This window comes from Podarcis cretensis (assembly GCF_951804945.1).
Source record: "Podarcis cretensis genome assembly, chromosome: 1".
Lineage (NCBI taxonomy): Eukaryota > Metazoa > Chordata > Lepidosauria > Squamata > Lacertidae > Podarcis > Podarcis cretensis.
This window is the reverse complement of record NC_137170.1, coordinates 63042091-63065996: the sequence shown is the minus strand read 5'-3', so window position 1 is coordinate 63065996 and position 23906 is coordinate 63042091. Positions and strand designations below refer to the sequence as shown.

Genomic DNA, 23906 nt, shown 5'->3' with positions numbered 1-23906 from the left:
AACTGCATTCAGCAAGTCTCAGGTTCAATCATCTTCAGCATCTCCAGTTAAAAGCATTTGAGGTAGCAGGGTTGGAAAGATCTTTGCTTAGGACTTTGAAGCCGCAGCCAGTCACATTCATAATACGGATCTGATCTGATCATGTAACACCCCTTCTTAAACCCCCTGCTGGCTTCCTCTCTGTTCCCCGGTCCAGGCTCCTTCTCAGTTGCTCTGCACCCTTGCCTCCTCCTCATCTCCCTGCTCTTATATCACAATATATCTATACCTGTGACCTTTGGTCTTCCACTTGGTCCACCTTCAAGTGTTCACACACTGGTATGTGATTGCACTGCCTTACAGCAGTGTGTGTATGTGTTTTAATCTTATATCAGCATTGTTATCAGTCTGAACGGTCAGTCTGAGGGATTCCCTGGGACTTTTCCAGTTATTGGGTTCCAGGATCTGTGGGGGTTTGTAGGTATGAGAGCTTGCCAAACCAGTCCCTTTCTCTAGGCAATGGTTGCGGCTAACTAGTTAAGCACCATGATTAGCATAACCAAAGAAATTGCTCTGTGCCATGGAAAAAATGGATGGGCCTTCACTCCCACACCTAGCTGCTAGGTACAGAGGAACAACTGCAAGAGTGGATGGGTGATCTAGGGAGAAAGCAGGTTGGAAGCTAGACACAGAGGCATATTTGCTCTGTGCTACACACAAAACTGTGACTGGTGGAGAAGCAAGATCTTTTGGGGTATTAATGCTATGATCCCTCCATCTTATGCTCAGGTTGTATAAATATATCCTAAAGACACCACAGTCTCTGATGACCTTCATTCCAAGGAAACTAAACCTGGGTAAGTGCCTGGAACCCATGGATCCCCTCACTGTTCAGAGACCTGGCAGGAGGGGGTATTGTTCCATCTGGCAAGCTGGGATACTTGCACAGACAAAACTATTGGAAAAGTGTGACATTGAATTCCACCAGAGGGTTTATTCAACCAATTCATACTCATGGACTAGGCCCACTAAAATCTATCAGAATTAAGTTAAACATGGCCAGCTTGAGGCCACTCATTTCAACAAGTCCACTTTGAGAACAATTCAGTCAGATACAACCCACTGCATGGTGTATCTTTCACAGGCTTCAGCATTCACAGGGTAGAACATCTGTGTGCTTTGAGCTATTATAAAAAGGCTTTTAGTCATGCTTTCTGTCCCTCATCCCATATTACAGTGGTGCCTCGCAAGACGAAAAGAATCTGTTCCGCGATTCTCTTCGTCTAGCGGTTTTTTCATCTTGCGAAGCAAGCCCATTGACGGCTTAGCGGATTAGCGCTATTAGCGGCTTAGCGGCTTTTAGCGGCTTATCAGCTTAGCGGATAAGCGGATAAGCAGCTTAGCGGCTTAGAAAAAGGGGGGAAAGGGGGGGGAGTCGGAAAAACTCGCAAGACATTTCGTCTTGCGAAGCAAGCCCATAGGGAAATTCGTTTTGCGAAGCGCCTCCAAAACGGAAAACCCTTTCGTCTAGCGGGTTTTTCGTCCTGCGAGGCATTCGGCTTGCGGGGCACCACTGTATTTCTCTGCTGAACTGGTTCTTCATTTTCACTTGCCTTATTCTTCTTTCCTCACCATTTTCTTCAAATACCATTGCTTACCTATATCCTTGCACAAAATAACCTACAAACCATATATATATATATATATATATATATATGATTCATATATATATATATGAATTTGAATTTCCTTAGTGCAGAATGTAAGTGAGGAATAGAAATTACTGTACTGGCTGGGACTTACTTCAAAGAGTCCTAGTTCAAAATGCATAGTGCCATTTAGATGGGGAGTTGGCACCGTAACCTTTCCAGACTAGCTCTCAGTAAACCACTCCCTAACAAGTGCTATCAACCAACTTCTTGAAGAGCAGATGTAATAATAATAATAATAATAATAATAATAATAATAATTTATTATTTATACCCTGCCCATCTGGCTGCGTTTCCCTAGCCACTTTGGGCGGCTCACAACAGAATATTAAAAACACGATAAAACGTCAAACATTAAAAACTTCCCTAAGCAGGGCTGCCTTCAGATGTCTTTCAAAAGTAAGATAGTTGCTTATTGCCTTGACATCTGATGGGAGGGCGTTCCACAGGGCAGGCACCACTACCGAGAAGGCCCTCTGTCTGGTTCCCTGTAACCTCATTTCTCGCAAATGTTACTTCAAACTGAGGATAGTTAATGGTTACCCTTCTTTTATCCAGTGCATCAATATACCTTACCAAAAGTGGGAAAGGGAGACTCCCCGCCAATCACCTGTCAAGAAAGATGTGTTGCGTGAGGCCTGATAATGCACACTTACCGCATCATCCAGAAGTTTCCCTGTGCTCTTTTTGCCAGGCGACTTTGAGGGGGAGGGGGAGGGGGATGGAAGAGGGGCTGAAAGTGTTTCTTCTTGCTCAATCTCTTTCTCCAGTTTTATTAATCCAGGAGGCTCCACGCCAAACCTTTGAATGCAGAAGGTTACCAGTGCTTACAAAACCAGTTCCAACAGGTTAAAAATAATACAGTAGTTACATTGCCTTATGAAAAGTGTAAAAAAACCCTAAAATCATTATAACAGTATTTGATTTCACGCTTTACCCTAGCTGAGCAACACTCTTGGAGCACACTCTTTGCTCTAATATGCTCAGCCCCTCAAAGTGTCCTTATTTTCCAGGGACATCCCTGATTTAGAGAAGCCATCCCGGTTTCTGATTTGAACCCAGAATGTCCCGCTTTTCCTTAGGATGTCCCTATTTTCACTGGAGAAATTTTGGAGGGTATGGAGTTATCCAACCCTGAGCCGTCTGAAGGCAATCCTGTATAGGGAAGTTTTTTAAAAAAATGTTTAATGTTTTATTATGTTATTATACATGTTGGAAGCTGGGGCAAGCCAACAACATGTGTGGGGCATAAATAGTAAAATTATCATTTCTGGAATGGGACATCCCTATTTTCATCAGAGAAATGTTGGAGGGTATGGGAGCTCAAGGTGACATACATGCTCCTCCCTGCTCTCCATATTATCAGCACAACACCCTGAGGTAAATTAGGCTAAGAGACAGTGCCTGCACCTAGGTCACCCATTCAGCTTCATGGCTGAGAGGAGATTTGAGCTCTGGTCTCCCAGGCCCTAGTCCAACCTCTATACCACACTGGCTAGTCTTTCTGACTAGCTGCTTTTTTTTTTTTTTTTTTTTTTTTTTTTTACAGCTTTTGACTATATTACATTTGTATAAAGCCAGCCAGCTACAAAAACACAGAAGGGGGTTCTCTTGTCACCGTAGACAGTCTCCTATTTTATGGAAAACCAGTGAAAACTGACAGCAGCAGCAGAAAAAAAGATATATTGGAGGCAAAGAAAGGAAATAACAGATTCTTCGCAGGAGGCTCCTCATCTCACGTCCATGAGCAGTTAAGGGGAAATGCAGAAAATTCAACGAACACCTGTAGCTCCATTTGTAGAAGCTGCCTTCTACCAGCTACTTGTCCTTCTAGCCCAGCATTGCCTACTGCAGTGATGGCCAAACTTGGCCCTCCAGCTGTTTTGGGACTACAACTCCTATCATCCCTAGCTAACAGGACCAGTGGTCAGGGATGATGTGAACTGTAGTCCCAAAATAGCTGGAGGGCCAAGTTTGGCCACCACTGGCCTACTGTGACCGGCAGAGTCTTGGTTGTCCACAGTCTCAGGCAGAGGTCTTTCCCTGCTGCTTGGATATGCTACAAATTGAGTTCTGGATCTTCTGCATTCAAAACATGTTTACTCTTTCTGAGCTACAATTCTTCCTCTGATTGAGTTCCCACAATCATAAACAAAAGGGGGAAAGGGGGCACAAGAAGGGAATGTCCTTTTTTGATCAACCTTGCAGTATAGCAACAGGAGAATGGCTATAGCTTGGTTTTGCATGTGGAAGGTTCAGTCCTCAGGTAGGACTGGAAAAAGACCCCTACCTGAAATCCTAGAGAGCCACTGTCAGTCAGTGAAGACAATACTGAGCTAGATGGAACAATGGTTTGATTCAGTATAAGGCAGCTTCCTATGTTTCAATATGATGGAGATATTTCTTTTTAAAAAATAGCATTTTATAACCTTAGCTACGACCTGTGATACTAAACTGTGAAATAGTGATGTGATTAGGACTGGATCCTCTAGTCCAAAACTAGCACTCTATCTCTTACATTTTAAAATTCTACCCCCACCACCCAATTTTTTAATATACTACTCAAACAATGAAAATAGATACATTTTGCTGGGACATGAGAAACCTCCCATGGTATAAAAACAAAAGACCCAATGCACAGAGAGGATTGCTACCACTATGGTTCAAATTTTATGAACATGTTTTTTGATCCTTGGGAAAAAAAAATAGAGAAACCGACAAGTGAAATCATATTGGGTTGTAGTAGCTGCTAGCTGGTCCCTTCTGTTTAATGAAATATCAGCCTAGGCTGGAGCAAACACCTATATATATAATCCATTGACTTCCTGTCTGTCTGCAGATGCTGACAGGCTGTAAATCACTCAGTTCCCACTGGGCCCTGGCTCTACACCTGCATGCAACCTTACTCATCAGATGTAGCTCTTGTACTCTTTTAAGGAATGCAGATCCTTTTTTCCCTGCTTCTTTACACAATCTGACCTACCACATTTTTCATATTTCAGAGTAGATGGATTTAAATGTTTTTCCCGCTGTCCAGCCACAATCCTTCCTTCTCAGTTCAAAGAAACAAAACACAAACTTTTCCAGCTCCTTTAACGTGGTAGAACTAAATCCACACATGATTGAATATGGGTGAAGCACTAAAATGAAATGTAATTTAGAAGTCGAACGGACAACGCAAAATCCATCTACGCATCTCACACAATTAGCTCAGTCAGTCCTTCATGGCTTTCAGTGGCTGATATCACAATGCCATTTTGTAAACCACCTTGTATGCACGAGGGAATTTGGGGGAATGGGGGGTGCCAGTATTTCACTTCATGCCATGCTTTCAAGACTCTCAGAAGCAGCATGATTCTCAGAGAATGAAATGAGGGGCATGTCTTTCCTGTCCCTTGAGTTATCTTATATGTGCCAGATGACTTAGTGGAGTGGTAAGGATATTGGCTGGTCACAAGCAATGACTGATTCATTATTTCAGATGACCCAAATATATCATCGTCATCGTCATCACCATCATCATCATCTTGTTACTATTTACACATCAACAGCAGCCCAATCTGACTAACTCAGTTATATAGCAAAAACAGCATCAGTTATTGCTGTAAATGTTTCAACTTGCAGAAGAAAAATAATCCGATTTAGAAAGACCTGCTGGTTTCCTTGCCTTGGTTTAAAGATGGCAGACAACCATATTAAAGGAGGCTTGTTTTTGTTTGAACAACTGTCCACAATAAGCTCCTGTGCAGCCTCCGGTGGACATTTGTCTTGATCCTGGCCAATATAAATTTGCTGAAGCCATCATTTTCTCAGTAGCTGTTGCTGTCAAAAATGCAAATATTGCTCAGTTCTTGAAATACTTTTGCCTACCTTGCAGCAATCCTTCCAAGTTCGAGCAAACAAAGGCACACTTCTCTGGGCTGCTTGTGGAGGACTGAAAAAAATAAGAAGAGACAGAAAGTACTTACAAAAGAGATATTTTATGTATCTGAGTGATGTACCAGTCTGTTTGCTGGTCCTGAACCTCAAGGCTTCAGCCCTGAACTATTGACACAGAAACACAATCAAATAAAGAATGGCTATTTTGCTGCCATCTTAGAAGTACTTCTACTCTCGTACAGAGGTGAGAGTGGGTCTTTTAAGATGACACTTGATGAGACGCATGGATGTTTCACCTAGAGAGTCCTCTTTCTTGTCTCCAGCTCTAGAGTTGTATCTAAGGCTCCATGTGCATAATTTTCCTTTTCTCTTAATGTGCCCCACTTCTTCTCTAGAAGAGTGTGAGTGCTAGTTGGGGACAGGAGAGTAAAAGGAAGTTCAATTGCACACACAGAAATCTGCTGTACCAGCTTGGGATATGACCCCTATGGTTTATTCTTATGCAAATTTATGCAGATGATTAACAGTGCAATCCTAGACATTTCTACTCAAAACTGAATTCCACTGAGATTAATTAGGATTATTCCTAGATAAGTGGGTGTAGGATTGCAGTCTAATGGCTTAAATAATAAAATCATATTATCAAGATTTTTTTAAAATAAAAAATGGTGACTCCTTAAAGATGTTTTTAGATGAAAGAAAGGCTGTTATAAGCTATATTTTCAGAATGAGTTAATATAATAAGAGATTTTGAGGCAGGGTAGGATTAACAAAATTGACATCCTATTCATTCATTCATTCATTCATTCATTCATTTATATTGCATCAAAGATAATAATGACAAAAAATATTCTGAACAGGCAATGCTTTTTTCCACATGCAACCTAAACTTGTTGAGCATCAATAGATATCTGGGGCACTCAGCAGAACTGTTTTTTCCTGAATCCAAATAATATTTATTTGATGATATATACATTTTTGGGTACTGAGTATTAAACTGAATGAGACAGTGGAATTTTGGTCTGTAGCTAAAAGCATGGGGGCAATGACTTTATTTAATATTCACTCAAATAAAACTAAGGCTTGCATCTGCATGAAACAAACAATCCTAGCACATCCGCAAGAAATGCTTACAGGAGGAATGGTAAACCTGTGTCCCTCCAGATGTTGTTGAACTCAACTTTCATCAGTCCCAGACAGCATGACCAATAGTCAGGAATGATGGAAGTCCAACAACATCTGGATGGCCACAGATTTCCCATACTTAGAGTATCCTTATCTCAGATCTATGGTTGACCAAATACAGGCCATTTTTAAAACATATTGGGGGCATTCAGCTAGAAAGGCAGCATATTGTAGATAGGATGTATTGAATGAATAATGATTTTGTCAGTTTAGTTTATTTATACGTAAAATAAACCCACTAAAATGTATGAGTCTATTGTGAGTAGGACTGGCATTAGATACAACTCTTTCAAGGGAAAGAGTCATGATTAACTTCTTCATCAGTGGAGCTAACTGACAATATTTGAAAAGCAATACTTTAACAATCATCAGACAGCACTATATCAAAAATATTTCATATCTGCATTACATAGTCTGACCAAAATGCTCTAGTAAGATGGAACACACACATACACACACACACACACAACCATAGTCCCTTCACACATTATTAGTGTGTAATGCAATGCAAAACGATCTGGAAGGGCAGATCGTGAAGCTGAGGCTTCAATACTTTGGCCACCTCATGAGAAGAGAAGACTCCCTGGAAAAGACCCTAATGTTGGGAAAGATGGAGGGCACAAGGAGAAGGGGACGACAGAGGATGAGATGGTTGGACAGTGTTCTCGAAGCTACCAGCATGAGTTTGACCAAACTGTGGGAAGCAGCGGAAGACAGGAGTGCCTGGAGTGCTCTGGTCCATGGGGTCACGAAGAGTCGGACACGACTAAACGACTAAACAACAACAATGCAATGGTTATCAAAGGGTGTGGTGCGCCATATCAAACAACTGTGTTTTTCTCTACAGCTGTTCCTTCTGTGGTATGACACAGGACCATGCTGAAATCAAGTGGCTCCCATCCCACAATGGTCAGGTACAAATGGGGCAATTTCTTCTAAAAAATTAGATATGCTTACTTGTGTGGTTAAATCTATTAAATTAAGTGTTCATCCATGGTTTGAACTCCACAAGATTTGATACGCTGACGCAATCACACCACAAGAAACCACAAAGTTTTGAAACATGTTGTGAGCTATCCAGACGTGTCCTATTAATTTATTTTAATGATGCAGCATTTGAAGACATGACATAGTATGGAATGATGAGACAACTGAACTGGCGAGAGACAGTTTCTGCCAGAGATTTGCTTCTCTGATGAAAAGGAATGCGCTGCTGTGCAGCTGGTTCACATATTCCAGACACATTTCATGCATTTCATGACGAACAATGTGAGAGAGTGAAATCATTGTTAGAGCATGACAGACAGTGCAGGTACTAGCCAACTATTAAAAAATACCAAGTATCTGGTGAAGTGATAAGAATATGCTGATACGTTAAAAGCAAAATTGCTAGCATTCCTGAGGTCAGTACAGACAAGGGTATGCATGTGAAACTTGGAGGGAGGAGGTCTATATGATACAATAAGTGCTGCATAGTATAACTGAATTCTTTTCTGGAAATAGAATTGCTGTTTACACACGCATTTGCCAAAATCATAATGGGTCTATAGCAATGCTATTAGTTCCATACTAATGCCAACTCTAATGTAATGAGGGAGTTACATGGGGCACAACCCAAAGCACTGCATCTTCTTAAGAGTTCATCATATTTTAGATGGCGACCCAACTGCTGGCATGCACTCTGGTGCAGCTGGTGTACACTTACAGCCTACAATAATTTCTCCCCAAGAATCAGTAGCAATATTAGTATACCGTCTGCATTAACCATTTCGTATGAGTCATTTAATTGCTGCCTACACTAGTGGGGTTCTTTTGAAATCCACGGGACTGAGCCATTTGAATTAGTCCAAATAAACATAGAATTTGTAGTAAAATCAACCTGATTCATGGTATATTTATAATAATATTACTCCACAGAATTTACTTACCCCCACCCATGAGCATTGTTTTGTTTTTAATCTGATTTTTATCAAGCTTTTAGGATAATTTATTGAATGCTGTCGAATTGTTACTGTTTTCATGTAAGACACTTAGAGGGGTTTTTTGGGGGGTTATATTAAGCAGGATAATTCTTTTTACAAATAAACAAAAGGAAACAAACATGTTCAGAAAGGTGTGTGTGAACATGGATGTTCAGCATGCAGCAATGGTGCCAGCTGGAATTTGCCGCTGTCAAGGAAAGCAATAAAGGTAAAGGGACCCCTGACCATTAGGTCCAGTCACGGACGACTCTGGGGTTGCGGCGCTCATCTCGCTCTATAGGCTGAAGGAGCCAGCGTACAGCTTCCAGCTCGTGACTAAGCCGCTTCTGGCGAACCAGAGCAGCACACGGAAACGCCGTTTACCTTCCCGCTATGTTGCTGCCTGCTCTCCAGGTGAGTGGACTAGTGGTTAAAAACATGCCAAAACACAGAGGGCTGCATATGTACTATAGTGTGCAACAGTAGCATGTTATTGTTTGCCTAGTTGTAAAGAAGGTTGGCCACTACAGATATAGACTACATACCGCTTTTAATAATCCAAGGGTTCTATAAATCAGGGCTTGGGGGCTGTGGCCCTGCAGATGTTTCTGGACTGCATGTGGTATTATCCTTGTCCATTGGTTGTGCTAGCTGGGACTGTTGGAAAGTGAAGTCCAACAACATCTGGAAGACCATAGAACTCCCATCTCTGCTATAAATTAATCAATATCCTTTATCCTAATACACTGTAATCAGATACAACTAACATAGTACAGTACTGTATGCATTACAAGTCACTGGACTGCTTGCGCACATTGCAAATTCCAACTGTGACATTTTTATCCGTAAAAGTTTTAACTTTCACGGAGAGGCAGGTTCTGTGGAATACATTTCAAGCAAACCCCTGGAGCAATGATTGTCATAAACATGGCCTCTTCTAAATATAGTCCTAATCTTTGTTATATAGTGGTGTTGGTGAAGAAGATTACCTACTACTACTGCTACAACTCCTCCTTGTTGCACTTTCACCTAGTGCCAGTATGTTACACAGAAAATAAAGTTTCCTTTCCTGTCTGTATTTCTTCAGGAATCCATATTATCTGGACGTGTCAACAGGAGGAAGGGTCAGAATGCACTTGAGGGAAACTGTGTGGCAATAAAGGAAAAGGAAAGGTTTGGCTAAGGTTGTTCAGAATGGATTGGTCAGATAATGTGAGTCAGAGAGGAACTTGCAGAGCTGTTTGTGAAGGAGGAATGGGAGGCGAAGATGTTGGGAGGGGCTGTGTTTCTAAGTCTAAGATACAACCCAGAAGATAGAAAATAAAGAAGGCAGCAAATAGAGGATACGGTACTTTGTGTAGTTTTTCTACTCCCAAATCATATTTCTGAAGTTGATATTTCCCCAATCTTTATCAATACTTAGTTGATCCTGGCTCATCCTACACACATTGCTAATGTTAATGGAGTTGCTACAGCTCTTTTTTTTCTAAAATTTCATGCATTGAGCCCTTTCTTCCACCCACTACACCCCCCAACTTCAGTAAAATTGTGTGCCAATCTTCTACCGCCAATGATATGCCAACCTAACACTTCTTTCACTGTGCACTATTCCAGGTCCTCACCTTTAACACTCTTCATTTTTGTATTGCTTCTTGTTTACTATGATTCTGTCTCTATTATTTCACTACTAAATAGAAATCTAAATTACCAGCTTCTATGTGGATTTGAGAGAGATCATCTAGTGAGAATTACTAAACACAGATATCTGACTCCCACAGATTGTCTAGTTTTCTCTGAAAGTAGGAGTAAGCATAGTAAGAATCATATAACTTTTTTAAAAAGATTGATTTTCATAACTACACAACCTTTGTCAAAAATAATACTATTTATGCAATAACAGAATGATACAAAAATACTTTTAAAATCTTCAAAGTGACAAATCACATACAAAAATGTGGATATTTTAAACAAACTGGGGGGGGCAGACAGAGAGGAAAAAACTTTTCCTGATGCAACGGGCAGTGGGATGTATTCAGTCAAACAGTCTGAAAAAATTCACACATATTTTTCACTTTATTTGAACTGAATCATAACAGCAGTGGAACTTATGCTACACATTCATGCTCAGTTCAATGAGACTTGCCCATGTATATGGGTATAGACTGCAGCCTCAGTCAGAAACACCTTCAGCTGGATTGGGGCCTTTGTCTCTTAGGACATGAAAGAATAATGTAAATATAGTCATCCAGTATCTTTAATTTTTAAAGCAATATAAATCAAGAAGTTGAATATGCAGAAAATTCCAGAGTATCTAAACAAAGGATGAATATAATATACTGCTGCAAACAGTGGCTTGCTTTAAAGATTAAAGTTGATTAAGTTTTTAAGAATATGTGTTGCATCAAAATAAGTCAGTCACACACCTATGTATGTCATATAAATGCATAAGTGTATGTATGCTAGTGTCACAAGCACTGAGGATGGAAAAATATACATGTCAAAACACTCCAAAAACAAACCACACATATTAGCATGCTAGTATAACTGAAGGCAAACCCTTTTCTTGCTGCATGGAGTCTTTGAAGAAAGAGGTGAATCGTGTTCATGGCTTCCAGATCCTATAACCATTCAATAATATAGGACAGTCATATTCATCGAAAATGAATTGCTCAGAAGATCTCAATAATACAGTGAGGAAGCCAAACACCCATTTGTCCTCTGTCAAAACACTCCTATTGTGGTTAGCAGGAGTTTTGGCTGCATGAAGCAGTCCATGGAGAACTATAATAAGAATGCAGACAACTGTTAGAATTTTGCATTGTTCACATAGGCACTCTGGATCAGATGTCTGACTCACATTTGAGGAAGTGGTCTTCGGAAACTACTGAGATGTCCATGTTAAAGATTGGATTAGCATCCCTTTAAGGAAAAAATGGGAAGATGCTCAGGAAAAGCCCCATAATGGACTTCAGAATTGTTCCGAAGACCCAATCACTGATCTGTCTGCCACTTAGGTTATACTAAGGGCTTTTGGTGTGTCAAACTTCTTATCATCTTGAGTGGGGTGGGAGGCAATGGGCAAGCCAGAAGACCAGGGTCACCAAGAGAAAAGGAGGCGAGGTATGGAGCATGCAATGGGATGCATTGCTTTCTAACCAAAGCAGGATTGTGACAGGTCTGTCAATAAGTCTCTGTTGCCCTTCATGTCTGGTTTGCCTCCCATGAAGGAGCAGGATGCACTTTGTTGATAATGGACTTTACACATTTTCCACCTTCTGCCTCCAGGGCATTTTCCTCTGCTCCCCCCTGAAATAATCCACTTGGGGATCCTAGGAATGGGCCAATTGGAGGTCCAGAGGCCTTTGTAGTGGAAACAAAAGGGTTTCATTTTCCTCTATAATCCATATTAAGACAATTCAGGGTGGGGCTGCCCTTAAATGCTGAAGAGCTCGAGAGGATTTTCACCCCTCCCCCTTAAGCAGAACTGTGACCATTTTTAAAAGTTAAATTAAGCTTTTAACTTTCTTTTTTTTAAAAAAGGTCCTCTGCTTTAACACCAACAAAGAAGCACTGAGGGCTCTTCAGTGCTCCACAATCAGCATGTTGACAGTTTCACTCCTTGCAAAGTTCAAGGACCTAGAGTAGAAAAACAGACACACAGAAAAACAGGAGAAAGCAGAGAGTACATATAAACCGAGAGACAGAAAGGTACAAGGCTTTGTGGGGAGCCAATTGATCCAACTTGGAGTGTTTTGTTTACATTGCAATTCAGCTCCAGGAAGGGTAAAATCACCTCAGTCCTCCTTGTTATTCAGACTGTGCCCAAAGCAGTTGCACACCTCTAATATTTACTATTTTTCATACTTAGCCCAGTTATATCCCACTAGTATATACTGTATCATACCGCGTGTGGAATAGAACATATCAGAAAGCTTCTGTACCTGATTTTCACCTGCATTTTTTCCCTTTCTTGGTTTCACTGGACAACCACCCCCCTCCCCACAACATTGCATTGACAACCACATATATAAACCTTGGGTTATTTTCAATAAGTACACATCTGTATTGGGCAAACATCAACAGAAAACTTCTGCAGGTGGGGTAGGCCTCTTTGTGAAGTGGAAGAGCCCCACCCAATATAAGTAAAGTAAGTTTGCAAATGCCATGAACCAATAAACCAGCCTTTCTCAACCTGTGGGTCCCCAGATGTTGTTGAACTACAACTCCCATCACCCCTAGCTAGCAAGACCAGAACTCAGGGATGAAGGGAGTTGTAGTGCAACACCATCTGGGGACCCACAGGTTGAGAACCGCCGCAATGACACAGAACTTCAGTTCTGTCCTGCATCACAGAAGAGCAATAGCACATTTTGCCTATTTCTTTCATAGAAAAAAAAGAAACATAATAGAGGATCCAAAAAAAATTGTGTGACTAGTTCTTTGTGCCAAAGGGGGCTTGGTACTTGTGTTTCTGAAAGAGAAGCTGCCCAGATACCATGACAAGCTGTTTAAAGAAAGAAAAAAACCTGAGAGGGGTTTCAAAAGCATGGGAGGGGGTTGCTGTCAAAGGAAGCAAATCAGAAGTCCCACAGGGCATGCCATAATGTTTTAAAATAACGTGAACTGGAGGTTTTTTTTCAACATAATGAAAATCAAATGCTGCGAGGCCTGTTTCCAGACAGAGAGGCCTGTAAGCAGCACATTTACAATGCCCACAAGAAAACTGACCCGGTTCACAGAACTTGTTTGTGTTATCACTCTTCCCAAGGTACCTCTTGAACTCGCTTTAAACTTGACTTGCTTTATACACTCAAGGTGCAACTCAAATTAAAAAGCACCCTGGATAAAAAGGAATCCTGATTCATCTCTGACTCATTACACAACAGGCAGCGTTCCTAGTGTGACCCGACAATAACCCCATGTACTGAGCAAAGGAGTGAATCGAAAATACCTTCTTCCAGTGAAAATAAACACAAATGAACAACCTCCAAAGAAAGAACTTCTGAAAGCAAATTGACTGTGTCTCTCACAATGTAAACAACCAGTGGCGTAGCGTGGGTTGTCAGCACCCGGGGCAAGGCAAGTAATTTGCGCCCCCTAACCCGTGGATTTGCGCCCCCTAACCCTAACCCCCAGATGTTGCACCCGGTGCGGCCGGCCCCCCCTGCACCCCCCACGCTACGCCACTGTAAACAACCCTAGAACTACTCTAGAGGTACATTCTTCTGATTGCATCTTCTGGAAGAGATTATTTCCTAAGGGCATATAACTCTGTCTAAGTATATTGGACTGGTTTGCACAACATGTTCAACCAAACTGTGGTTTACCAAAAACCCGACAAACCTCCTGGAAAGGCGTTAACAACTACTTTGCTCCTTCCTGGGCCTTTTGGCTGCCACACCTAAAACTCATGGTTTGTGAGAGACTTCAATAATGAGCCCTGGTTTGAACGATATGCTAAGCCAAATCTTGACTTGGCTCAGTGTGGCATGGCAGTAAAAAGAAACGGGGAAGGGCAAAGTGCCTGCTACTCACCATCAGTAAACCATAGCTTGGCTTACTATGTTGTCACTGTGAAATAGTGGGTCACATTTCCTAAGAGCAGTAGGGTTGATCTGAACCAGCCATATTAACATAGATAAGCATCAGGCCATTAAACATGTTTCTTTCTGAGCACATTGCACACATATGTACGGATCACTTTTACTGCTACCAAACCTTACTGCACAATTTTTAACCTACAGTATTAGGATAAATTAACATTAAGTGGTATTCATCTAAGCATTACTCAGAGTAGACCCCTTTAAAATAATAGGGCCAACTTAGCCATGGTCATATATTTAAGTGGGCCTATGCTGAGTAAAAGGGACGCGGGTGGCGCTGTGGGTTAAACCACAGAGCCTGGGACTTGCCGATCAGAAGGTTGGCGGTTCGAATCCCCGTGACGGGGTGAGCTCCCGTTGCTCGGTCCCTGCTCCTGCCAACCTAGCAGTTCGAAAGCACATCAAAGTGCAGGTAGATAAATAGGTACCTCTCTGGCGGGAAGGTAAATGGTGTTTCCATGCGCTGCTCTGGTTCGCCAGAAGTGGCTTATTCATGCTGGCCACGTGACCTGGAAGCTGTACGCCAGCTACCTCAGCCAATAAAGCGAGATGAGCACCGCAACCCCAGAGTCGGCCACGACTGGACCTAATGGTCAGGGGTCCCATTACCTTTACCTTTTATGCTGAGTAAAACCTAGTTGACTACCACCCAACTCAGCAGAAAACCATCAAGCAGTAGTGATTGTGTGCTCCAACAGTGGTGCAAGTTGTGCCTTTGTGCTGCTGCCATGACACTGAAGTCCTGTTAAGTTTGCCAAATCCCCTGTTACTAACATAAAGTCACATAGGCCTACCAATCTGTGATAAGACAGAATACCAGACTGGGTGCATCCACAGGTAGTCGTCGCCCCACTGATGCCAAATCAGGGACAGTTTGTACCGGATTGTGGGTGGAACTGCTATTGCAGTGACAACTGGCCTGTCCCACAACTGTCACGTTGCTAACTTGTCTGCATCTACCTCATGGGTTGAATTCTCAACCACAACTTTGTGTATTCAGGGCCTCCTCAACGTCTTTACCCAGATTATGGAACTCTTTGGCCTGCGAAGTGCAGTTGCCTTCCTTCCTCACCATTTTTGTTATTGCTCTTTTAAACTGCTGGTCCTGCCCCTCTCATGGTGGAACTGCTTTATGTATTTATGAAATTCTAATGTTAAATGTTGTGAGGACACCCCTTTGTGATGCCTTTACAATAAAAAAATAGAAAAATAATCCAGAAGGTGAAAGTCTTTTACAGAAAAATCAAAACAGGAGGGGAAATGGAATATTAGTGTTTAGTTGTTTCCAAAGCAGCATGAACTGGGTATTGTGTGTATATATGTGTGTGTGTGTGTGTGTGTGTGTGTGAAAGAAAGAAAGAAAGAAAGAAAGAAAGAAAGAAAGAAAATATATATAGTAGGAAGCAAACATCAAAAATCAGGTGCACCAATGTGCTCAACAAACACTCGGCCAAAGAAGGAAGAGAGAACAAACATTTGCTATGCCCTTCACAATTTACACTGATTTTTCATACCTATTTGTCTTACTAATCATGAAAAAGCTGAGTTGCCCTGGCAACCGCCACATTGCCAGAACTATAAAGTCACAAAGATACAAAAGTCTTTCATAAGGCATTGCAAATACCAGTATTTCAAATATGTCATGTGTGGACATATTTCACAGCACTATTGAAAAGAGTCTTTCACATTTTATTTTATCCTTCACTGTCTCTTATTTGTTCCATGTGTGGGAAGTACATCGCCTAGCAGAAGCAAATAGAAAGGTTTCTAATTACAATTATTGCCATTTTTCTTCATTCAAATTGCACTAGCATCAAAAGGGATAACAAGTCTTCCCTTTAACAAGTATTCAGTGAAAAGTATGGGGAAATGGAAGGAAACTGATTATTCTTCCATGTCTAAAGGTATTCAATCAAAATATAATTTATTTAATTTCAGGAAATGAATTCCAGTTAGTTTCCCATCACACCCTTGCCCTGACTTGCTAGGCAAGTAAAGGATTTCATAATGTTGCATGTTAAAACACGTTCTACCTCATTTTTTGCTGTCTGAAAGACCCAGCAAGGTTATGAGAGATTGACTATAGGTTCCATCCTGCCATTTGGCTTATTCATGCTTCCTCTTGTCCTGCCGCTTTCCCGCTGGGAAAACCACTCTTTAGTGCTCAGTCGGAGCAAATGGCAATTGATAAATGAAATCATGTGCTGACAGGGTTCTTTTAAAAAATATTTTACACAAAGCAAGGGGTGCCATGTTGGCAGCTTGCAGGCTGGAAAATAATCCAGTACATAGCCGTAAGAAGATAACTTATCCATGAGATTCAGTCCTCAGGATCACGTTTTCTAAAGGTAAAGGTAAAGGGGCCCCTGACCATTAGGTCCAGTCGTGGCCGACTCTGGGGTTGCGGTGCTCATCTCGCTTTATTGGCTGAGGTAGCTGGCGTACAGCTTCCAGGTCACGTGGCCAGCATGAATAAGCCGCTTCCGGCGAACCAGAGCAGCGCATGGAAACACCATTTACCTTCCCGCCAGAGAGGTACCTATTTATCTACCTGCACTTTGATGTGCTTTCGAACTGCTAGGTTGGCAGGAGCAGGGACCGAGCAACAGGAGCTCACCCCGTCACGGGGATTCGAACCGCCAACCTTCTGATCAGCAAGTCCTAGGCTCTGTGGTTTAACCCACAGCACCACCCTAGGTAGCTGTTATTCTATGGGATTACACTCTACAGCCCTGAAGCTTGGTTGGGAGACGGAGCAGAGGTTCAAGTAGGCCAACTTTGTAACTGAGGTGGATTTCCAGAGTTGTGTGGTAGTGGGAAAGCCCTGGCGATGCACATTGCCTGCATCATCACCATAAGTGAGAAGATGTGTGTGGCACAAGCTCTCTAAACATGGAGCTGTGCAACACCAGTGCAAGTAGTCGGTTGAGGAAAAACTGTCCCCTCATTCACACACACACACCCAGCCCCCAAAGCAGTAATATTTCTTTTTCTCAAAAAACTTGTGCGAGTCGTTACTTGTGCAAGTAGCTGTGCTAACTTCATCGTAATGACTTTGACCAGAGCAGAGCAAGAGGCCGTCCAACTGGAAGACTTCTCGACACATATTTCACAAAGGATGGTCACTGGGAACAGTGGCTTGGATCTGCCATTCATATTAAAAAGGACATCATCACATTAACATTGTTTTGCTGGAGTGGTCTAGTCATAATGCCTCATGCCAACACCAAAAAAATTAAAAAAATGAGCATTTTTAGCTGTTAATTAGCTGTACATATTTGACTGATTTTGATTTTTGAGTGGAGGACATGTTTACTTGGGCGGTATATAAATGCCTGGAATATATGTAATAAAATACATTAATAATTATCACGTAATGATGATGATAAGTAATATTAGAAGCCAAGGACAGAATGAGGATAGCACAATCTTCTCACATATTAAAAATGCAAGGAAAAGAATGTCGAAAAGGAAGGCAAACAGATCAGTTGCAATCCAGATAAGAGCTGCACACACTGAAAAACCTTTTGAGCAGTGGAAAACAGAAGCCTCTTGATGATAGCACAGTGAGTTCATTTAGTGCTCCAGCAGACTTGTCTTCCATCACAACAGCTTTTCACTTTTTATTTGATTCCAAGTCCAACCAAACAATTGATTCTCTTCATCTTCGGCTGAAAGGCAATCTTGAGGCAAAAGGTTGTCCTAAATTTTGTATCAAAAGAGATTTGTCATAAGCATGAAAGGAGGAAAAATTATATTATTAAGATTATGACTTTGCTGAAATTGTTGCTTCTTGAAGGCAGAGGTGGTCAAGATAAAAATAATTTGTCCATCTCATAAACTGCTTCAGTTCACTGGATGACTCAGCCAGCAAAAAGGTCAGTGTATAATCTGGAAAGTCATTTTCCAAGCTTCTGTATCTTACTATTTAATCCTTCACCTTTATTTCTTGGCGACTAAAAGTAGAGTGGCTAGAATTTATTTCTTATTTGGATGAGCATTTTATGTCCTATTCTTATATTTGATTTGGAATTTGATTGCTATTTCAGTTTTTATCCTGTAAGGCACTTTGGTATTTAAAAATGATGAAATATTTATATTAACAGCAGCAACAACAACAACAAAAGCAGTAATTGTTTGGGAAGAAGGATTACATTTTGTGGAAACAACCACATGACTTCAAAATAAAACAATTGCCGAATGTAGCAAAGAGTTATAGGTAAAACTCTACACACATGCTATTATTATTTGCAGTTACTGATTGTTTTCCCCCAAAAGTGACTCAAAATTATTGGCAAAACAGTACAAAGATCAAAAACATCATAAAACCAGCACAAAATAAATAACACATTGATACACATCCCACAATTCAATAGGATGAAATTCATCCAAATTACAGGATGAAAGCCCAGATAAAAAGAAACCTTTTTGCCTATTGCCTAAAAGTTGATAGTGATGGCACATTCCTGGGCAGAGCTTTCCACAAGAGGAGAGCCACTACTGAAAAGGCCCATTCTCATATCACCACCCTCCACCCTTCCCTCAAAGGAGGCACATGCAGAAGGGGTGAATCCAGGGTCTGGGTTGGAATTAGAGTTGTTTAAGTAGTATGGTACAATTTTCATGTAGGCAAATTGATCATGAATGCTATTGGGGAAAATAAAGGGGTGGGTCTGGGTAAGTATGAGCAGAGTTCCACTCATGCAATATGGCTTTCCTGCCCCTTTCTCCTCCCCACTGCGGACCTTTGGAAACACCACCAAAGTCTCCGCTTGACCATTGGGAGAACCTTCCCAAACAGCGTTGGACAGCTGTGTGGGATGGGATGGAGAGTGAAGTCAGCAAAGCTTTGTGTGAGTAAAGGTGCCTTTCCACTCACTCACGCAAGGCAACTTTGGATCCAGTCCAGCAGTAATATCATCCCTCTTTCATTTAAACAGTTTCAAGTGCACAGTGCAAAGCAATAAATTGCAGTTATTACAGAGCTGTAGTAATTTTGGTGTTGCTGCTTAATTATTAGTTCACTTGGGACTTGTTTTTGGCCTAAGTATGAAATTAAAATAAGAATTAGCTTACTGGAGTTATTAATTCTTCTTTTTTTCCTCCACAGGAAAATATTGTTTCATGTTACCACAATCTTCAAGCAGTGCAAGATTCCAGAGGTTCCAGGAGCATACCCCAGGGTTTGGTTTCCTCATAATGAGGGGCAGCAGAGATTGTGATGTCTTTATGATACAGGGTTTATTTACACATATATTCAATTTGAGCCTAAGATGGAGGGGCTCACAGCATTAACACCCCTAGAAGATCTTGCTTCTCCCATAGCCACAACCTCGGATTCCTGCAGAAATCAAGCCTGTCTCTTTCTCTATGGCTTTCGCCTGCTTCCAATATTTATCCTTATTCACATCCTAACAGCAGGATACTATTACTATTCTTTTACTAATCCTCTACATCAACATATACTCCACACCACTTCCCAACACTCCAAATTCCCTATTGCCATTTTGGGTTAATAATCCCAACTACTAGTCTTTCTTCGCCATTTAACCTCACTGTAAATTTAATAATATTCCATTGTTTTCAGATTTTCCTGAAAAATGGAGGAGGGGGGACTGAGAACCAATCTACTTGCTTCATCGTTTTTCCCATGCTTGGGCATACAGAATTCTGGTTGTTGTTGAAATGTATATTGACTGGGTCTGGCATGATGCAGCAACATCCCCTTTCACATTTCTCTTGCACTCCAGAGTGTATTTATTTTTATATGCATAATAAGAGAACAGTAATCATACAATTAGCTGACAAAGTCACATGCTAAGTATACAGAAATATTTGGAGGATATCATAATGATGCCAATAATAATGATCCAATAAGCCTACTTAATTGAACTATGTAGATAGAATTCCTTTTTCAAGAGCCAGCAACTAAAAGACCAAGAACTATGCATAGTGGAATGATAGTTTCAATATTATTTAGACGTTGTTTCAGCATTTAGTTATTCCTTCATTCATAAAATGCTGATTTTGAATATACAAGTGAAACTTTATGTGTGATCCAACTAAGGTCCAGTCCTGCAGAATTAGACATCTTCCCAGTTCTACAGTAGCTACTGTCAAGCTACTGGGAATCTGATCCCTCCCACGGTGGCAGCCAGTAAGCAGATAGACAATAAAAGTTCTTACTAATTTATTCAATATTTACAGTGAGAGATGAACTAATGCAGTATCCCCTAGATAATGGTTTTGCTCCAAGTAAAGTCCCACCCCACTACATCTCTCCTATTTTACGTCACCCCTGTGTCGGCTAATCTGAGCTTTCTGCCTCTGAGCCTTCTGTTTGACTACCCTCAATGCTCGCCTGGTCCTGGGAGAGGGGGGCTCAGGAATGCTTTCCAAAGACACTAAGTCTGTCAGCTGTTTCTCCCCTGGTGTTTCTTCTTCCTGCTGTTCCTCTTCCAATATTTCCCAGTTTCTCCCCTCTGCAGCCTCTGAACTATGCCCTTTTGCAAACCACTGTTCTATATCTATACTGTCCTACTGTTCTCAATAAGGTTCAAGAGAAAGGGGGCAGCCCCCACCATTCCTCCTCAGTCCAGCCCCTGACATCTACTAACAAAGTCAAAGAGGAAAAGAGATCTGCCTATGGCCCAGCTGTCACACTCCCTGTGCAGATTCACTGAGGATAGGGCAGGAGGTTTGGGCGCTCAGTTCCTCTCTTCTTTCCTACCAACTCACAGTAGCAGGAGGGAATTAACTACACCAGCCCCAGGGCTGAAATGAAGTTGTGCCATTTTGTCAGGGAACAAAGGGGCAATTGATGTGGTTCATCCATTCCCACACCCAACATGCCCTGCTGTCGTTCGCTGTGCATTGCCACAGGTGGAGCTCTCTGCTAGCATGCCAGGAGGTTTTGAGCAGCCTAAGCATTGCCTAAGGCCCTTCATTCAGTTACAGTGTGGAGTTATGCTTGCTTCCTAATATCCTGATTAGTGACTATTGACATCAAAATATCCGTGACCTGCAGCAGCCATCAGTATGGCACAGGGTGTTCTGTATGCATTCAGGACAGAAATTCCATTGTGTGCGGTGAAACTGACTGTCACAAGGTAACCATCCATAATATTGCAGAGCAGAATTAACTGACTGTGGTCAAAATTAAAGTAGAACAGGTTTTCTCTTGAAATTCCACGAAACATCCTTCATTTTCATCACAACTCAAAGTAATACCACATTTAATAGAAGGCAATATCTGTAATATTTTGAATGCAGTATTTTAAAACAAATAAGCAGCTATGGCCTAGAACATTCTGTTTAAAAAGTGACTCAATGGTGCGTCATGATTTCAAAGACACCTTGATTTGATTCTGCCCCCAGTGATAATCACTAGGCACATGACTGACGCTCCGATATAAGTACACTGGAAATTGTGATGTGCAGGAGTTGACACATACCCAAACCTTCAGATTCAAATAGACAAGTATCGTCTACTCCCACATCTCTGCACCAGGATAAGAAATTTGCTGTATTGTCCCGTGCAAAAAAGGATCCAGGTGGTGCATTGGCTTTGCATGGGATTCTCCTCACCGGCATTATCTGTAATGCAAACAGAAAGAAAATTATACATTACATGATGATTTAGGATGCTTATTAATATTTGGACATGCCTCTCGATAAATATTCCCAGGGTGTGCCTGCTTCCAGTTAATCAATAGGATTTTTAAAAAAATATTCCTAGTTTTATTACACTGATTGTAATTGTGTGAACATACAGATCCCAGAGGGCTGTGGAAAGACTTCCACTCACATGCATCTAGATCTTTCATAACCCCTATTGCAGGTGGATAGAAAAAGAAAGTATTGGATTCCCACACCTTTAATAGTTGTGCAGAAGAGGGAATTTTAGACAGTTTAGCTTGCATGACAAGCTACACCTACGAAAATTCCCTCGTCCACATATCAAAAGGCGCAGGGGCCCTGACTGACCTCTTTTTTACCCAGACTTCCTATGCAGTCTTTTATACACCCCTCTGGGGGTAGGGGGAAGAGGGATATTTGGGCTTCAACCCAAACCCAATATGTGCTGGGCTTGAAGGGGTGTTGGATTGGGTGAAAGTGCCCCTCTTCTCAGCCTCCGTCTACACTTACAGGATGTATAAAACTCGTAGATGATTGGAATTTTAAGAGGGCTGGAGATGAATACACTTTCTCAGCCCTACTGCTAAAAATGGCCAGTTTTTATATGACATCAACTTTTAAGAACAAGGGGAGGGGATCCGCTTGGCAGGATACATAGGTGTGACAGTGCCATACACAGTCAAAGCTTTCTCATCCCAGAGCAAGCAAGACTAAAAATAAATAGTTAAAATGTGCAGCTTGGCCATTAAAGTGATTTATGGAGTATCTGCTTCTGTTCTGGATCTGGTTATAAAATGCAATATTTTGTGTAAGCCAAGCGCTGAGAAGCTCAAATGATGTCTGCAAAAGCTTCCAGCTCCATGTCCAGACATAGATTGCTTGTGAAAAGAAAAAAAGGGTAAAAAAACTAGTCCCAAATAATTTCTTGGAAGCATCACAAAACACGGGGGGGGGGGGGCAGTAGGGAAAGGAAGCCAAACAACATGGGATTGAATGGGCTTCACATAACCTCAGCTACTGGCAAAGGAATCACAGCTGATATAGCATCCAAGCCCAAAGGACCACTTGAAGTGAGGCAATAGTTTTGGGAACAGAGAGGGTGCTGTTACAGTAGCTAATGCCCGCCACTCCAATCTCCAAACGGTGCAATATTCCAGGGGTTCTAGGCATATATGTTTCCTTTGGGAATGTAGCACAGCAGAGACTGTGGTGTCTTTATGATATATAGTTCATTTACACATAGATACAACCTGAGCCTACGATGGAGGGGCTCACAGCATCAACACCCCAAGAGAGTCTTGTTTGTCCCATAGCTGCAGCCTTGAATTCAAACAGAAATCCAACACTGCTCTCAAATGTTGCTCTGGCTCTCCCCCCAGCTTGCCTAAAAAAAAATCTCAGCTCTCAACTTTGGCTTTTGTCCTTTTCACTATCTGTCCCACCCATTTGCCATCTCCCACAAAGCCTCTCCCTTTGTTTTCCCTACACCTCACCAAGAGGATAACCTGGCTATTCCAAGAATTAGAAGCCTCGATTAGATGTTAACACTTGCTAATCCAGGGATTAGAAGGGTCTCTGTACAGAACCTTCTTCCCCAAACTCATAATGGTATATAAACTGAGTTAGGTTTTTTTTACTGGCAAATTTACAATGTTGGGGTCCCTTCCTTCTCCCCACAAATTTTGTTTGTTTGTTTCTGAATTTACAAGTAGCTCTATATTCAGAGAATACCTGAGTGGAGAACGAAAACAGAACACGAAAGATAATCCAGATCATAAAACAGTATTAAGACGTACACACCAACACGAATGAAAAACCGCAGAAATAAAATAGGCTAATTGGAGAGAAAAGAAAAGTTTTTAACGGACGACATAAACATGACAATGCTGGAGCGTGCTTCACTTCGAAGGGAAGAGAATTCCAGAGAATTGGAGCCACAACGCAAAAAGCAC

At 41.5% G+C, this 23906-nt stretch overlaps 1 protein-coding gene across 5 annotated transcripts in view; it reads right to left on the bottom strand.

Moving 5' to 3' along the window:
• The window catches only part of GAS2 (growth arrest specific 2), a 120104-nt gene that overhangs the window by 42877 nt on the left and 53321 nt on the right, over nucleotides 1-23906 (bottom strand). For all 5 annotated transcript variants that reach the window (XM_079971724.1, XM_079971721.1, XM_079971720.1 and 2 more), the window contains 3 exons: nucleotides 21771-21912; nucleotides 5559-5622; nucleotides 2345-2489 (listed from right to left, as the gene is read on the bottom strand). In XM_079971724.1, coding sequence (XP_079827850.1) covers nucleotides 2345-2489; nucleotides 5559-5622; nucleotides 21771-21912 — 351 coding nt within the window. The remainder of the gene's footprint in view (nucleotides 1-2344; nucleotides 2490-5558; nucleotides 5623-21770; nucleotides 21913-23906) is intronic.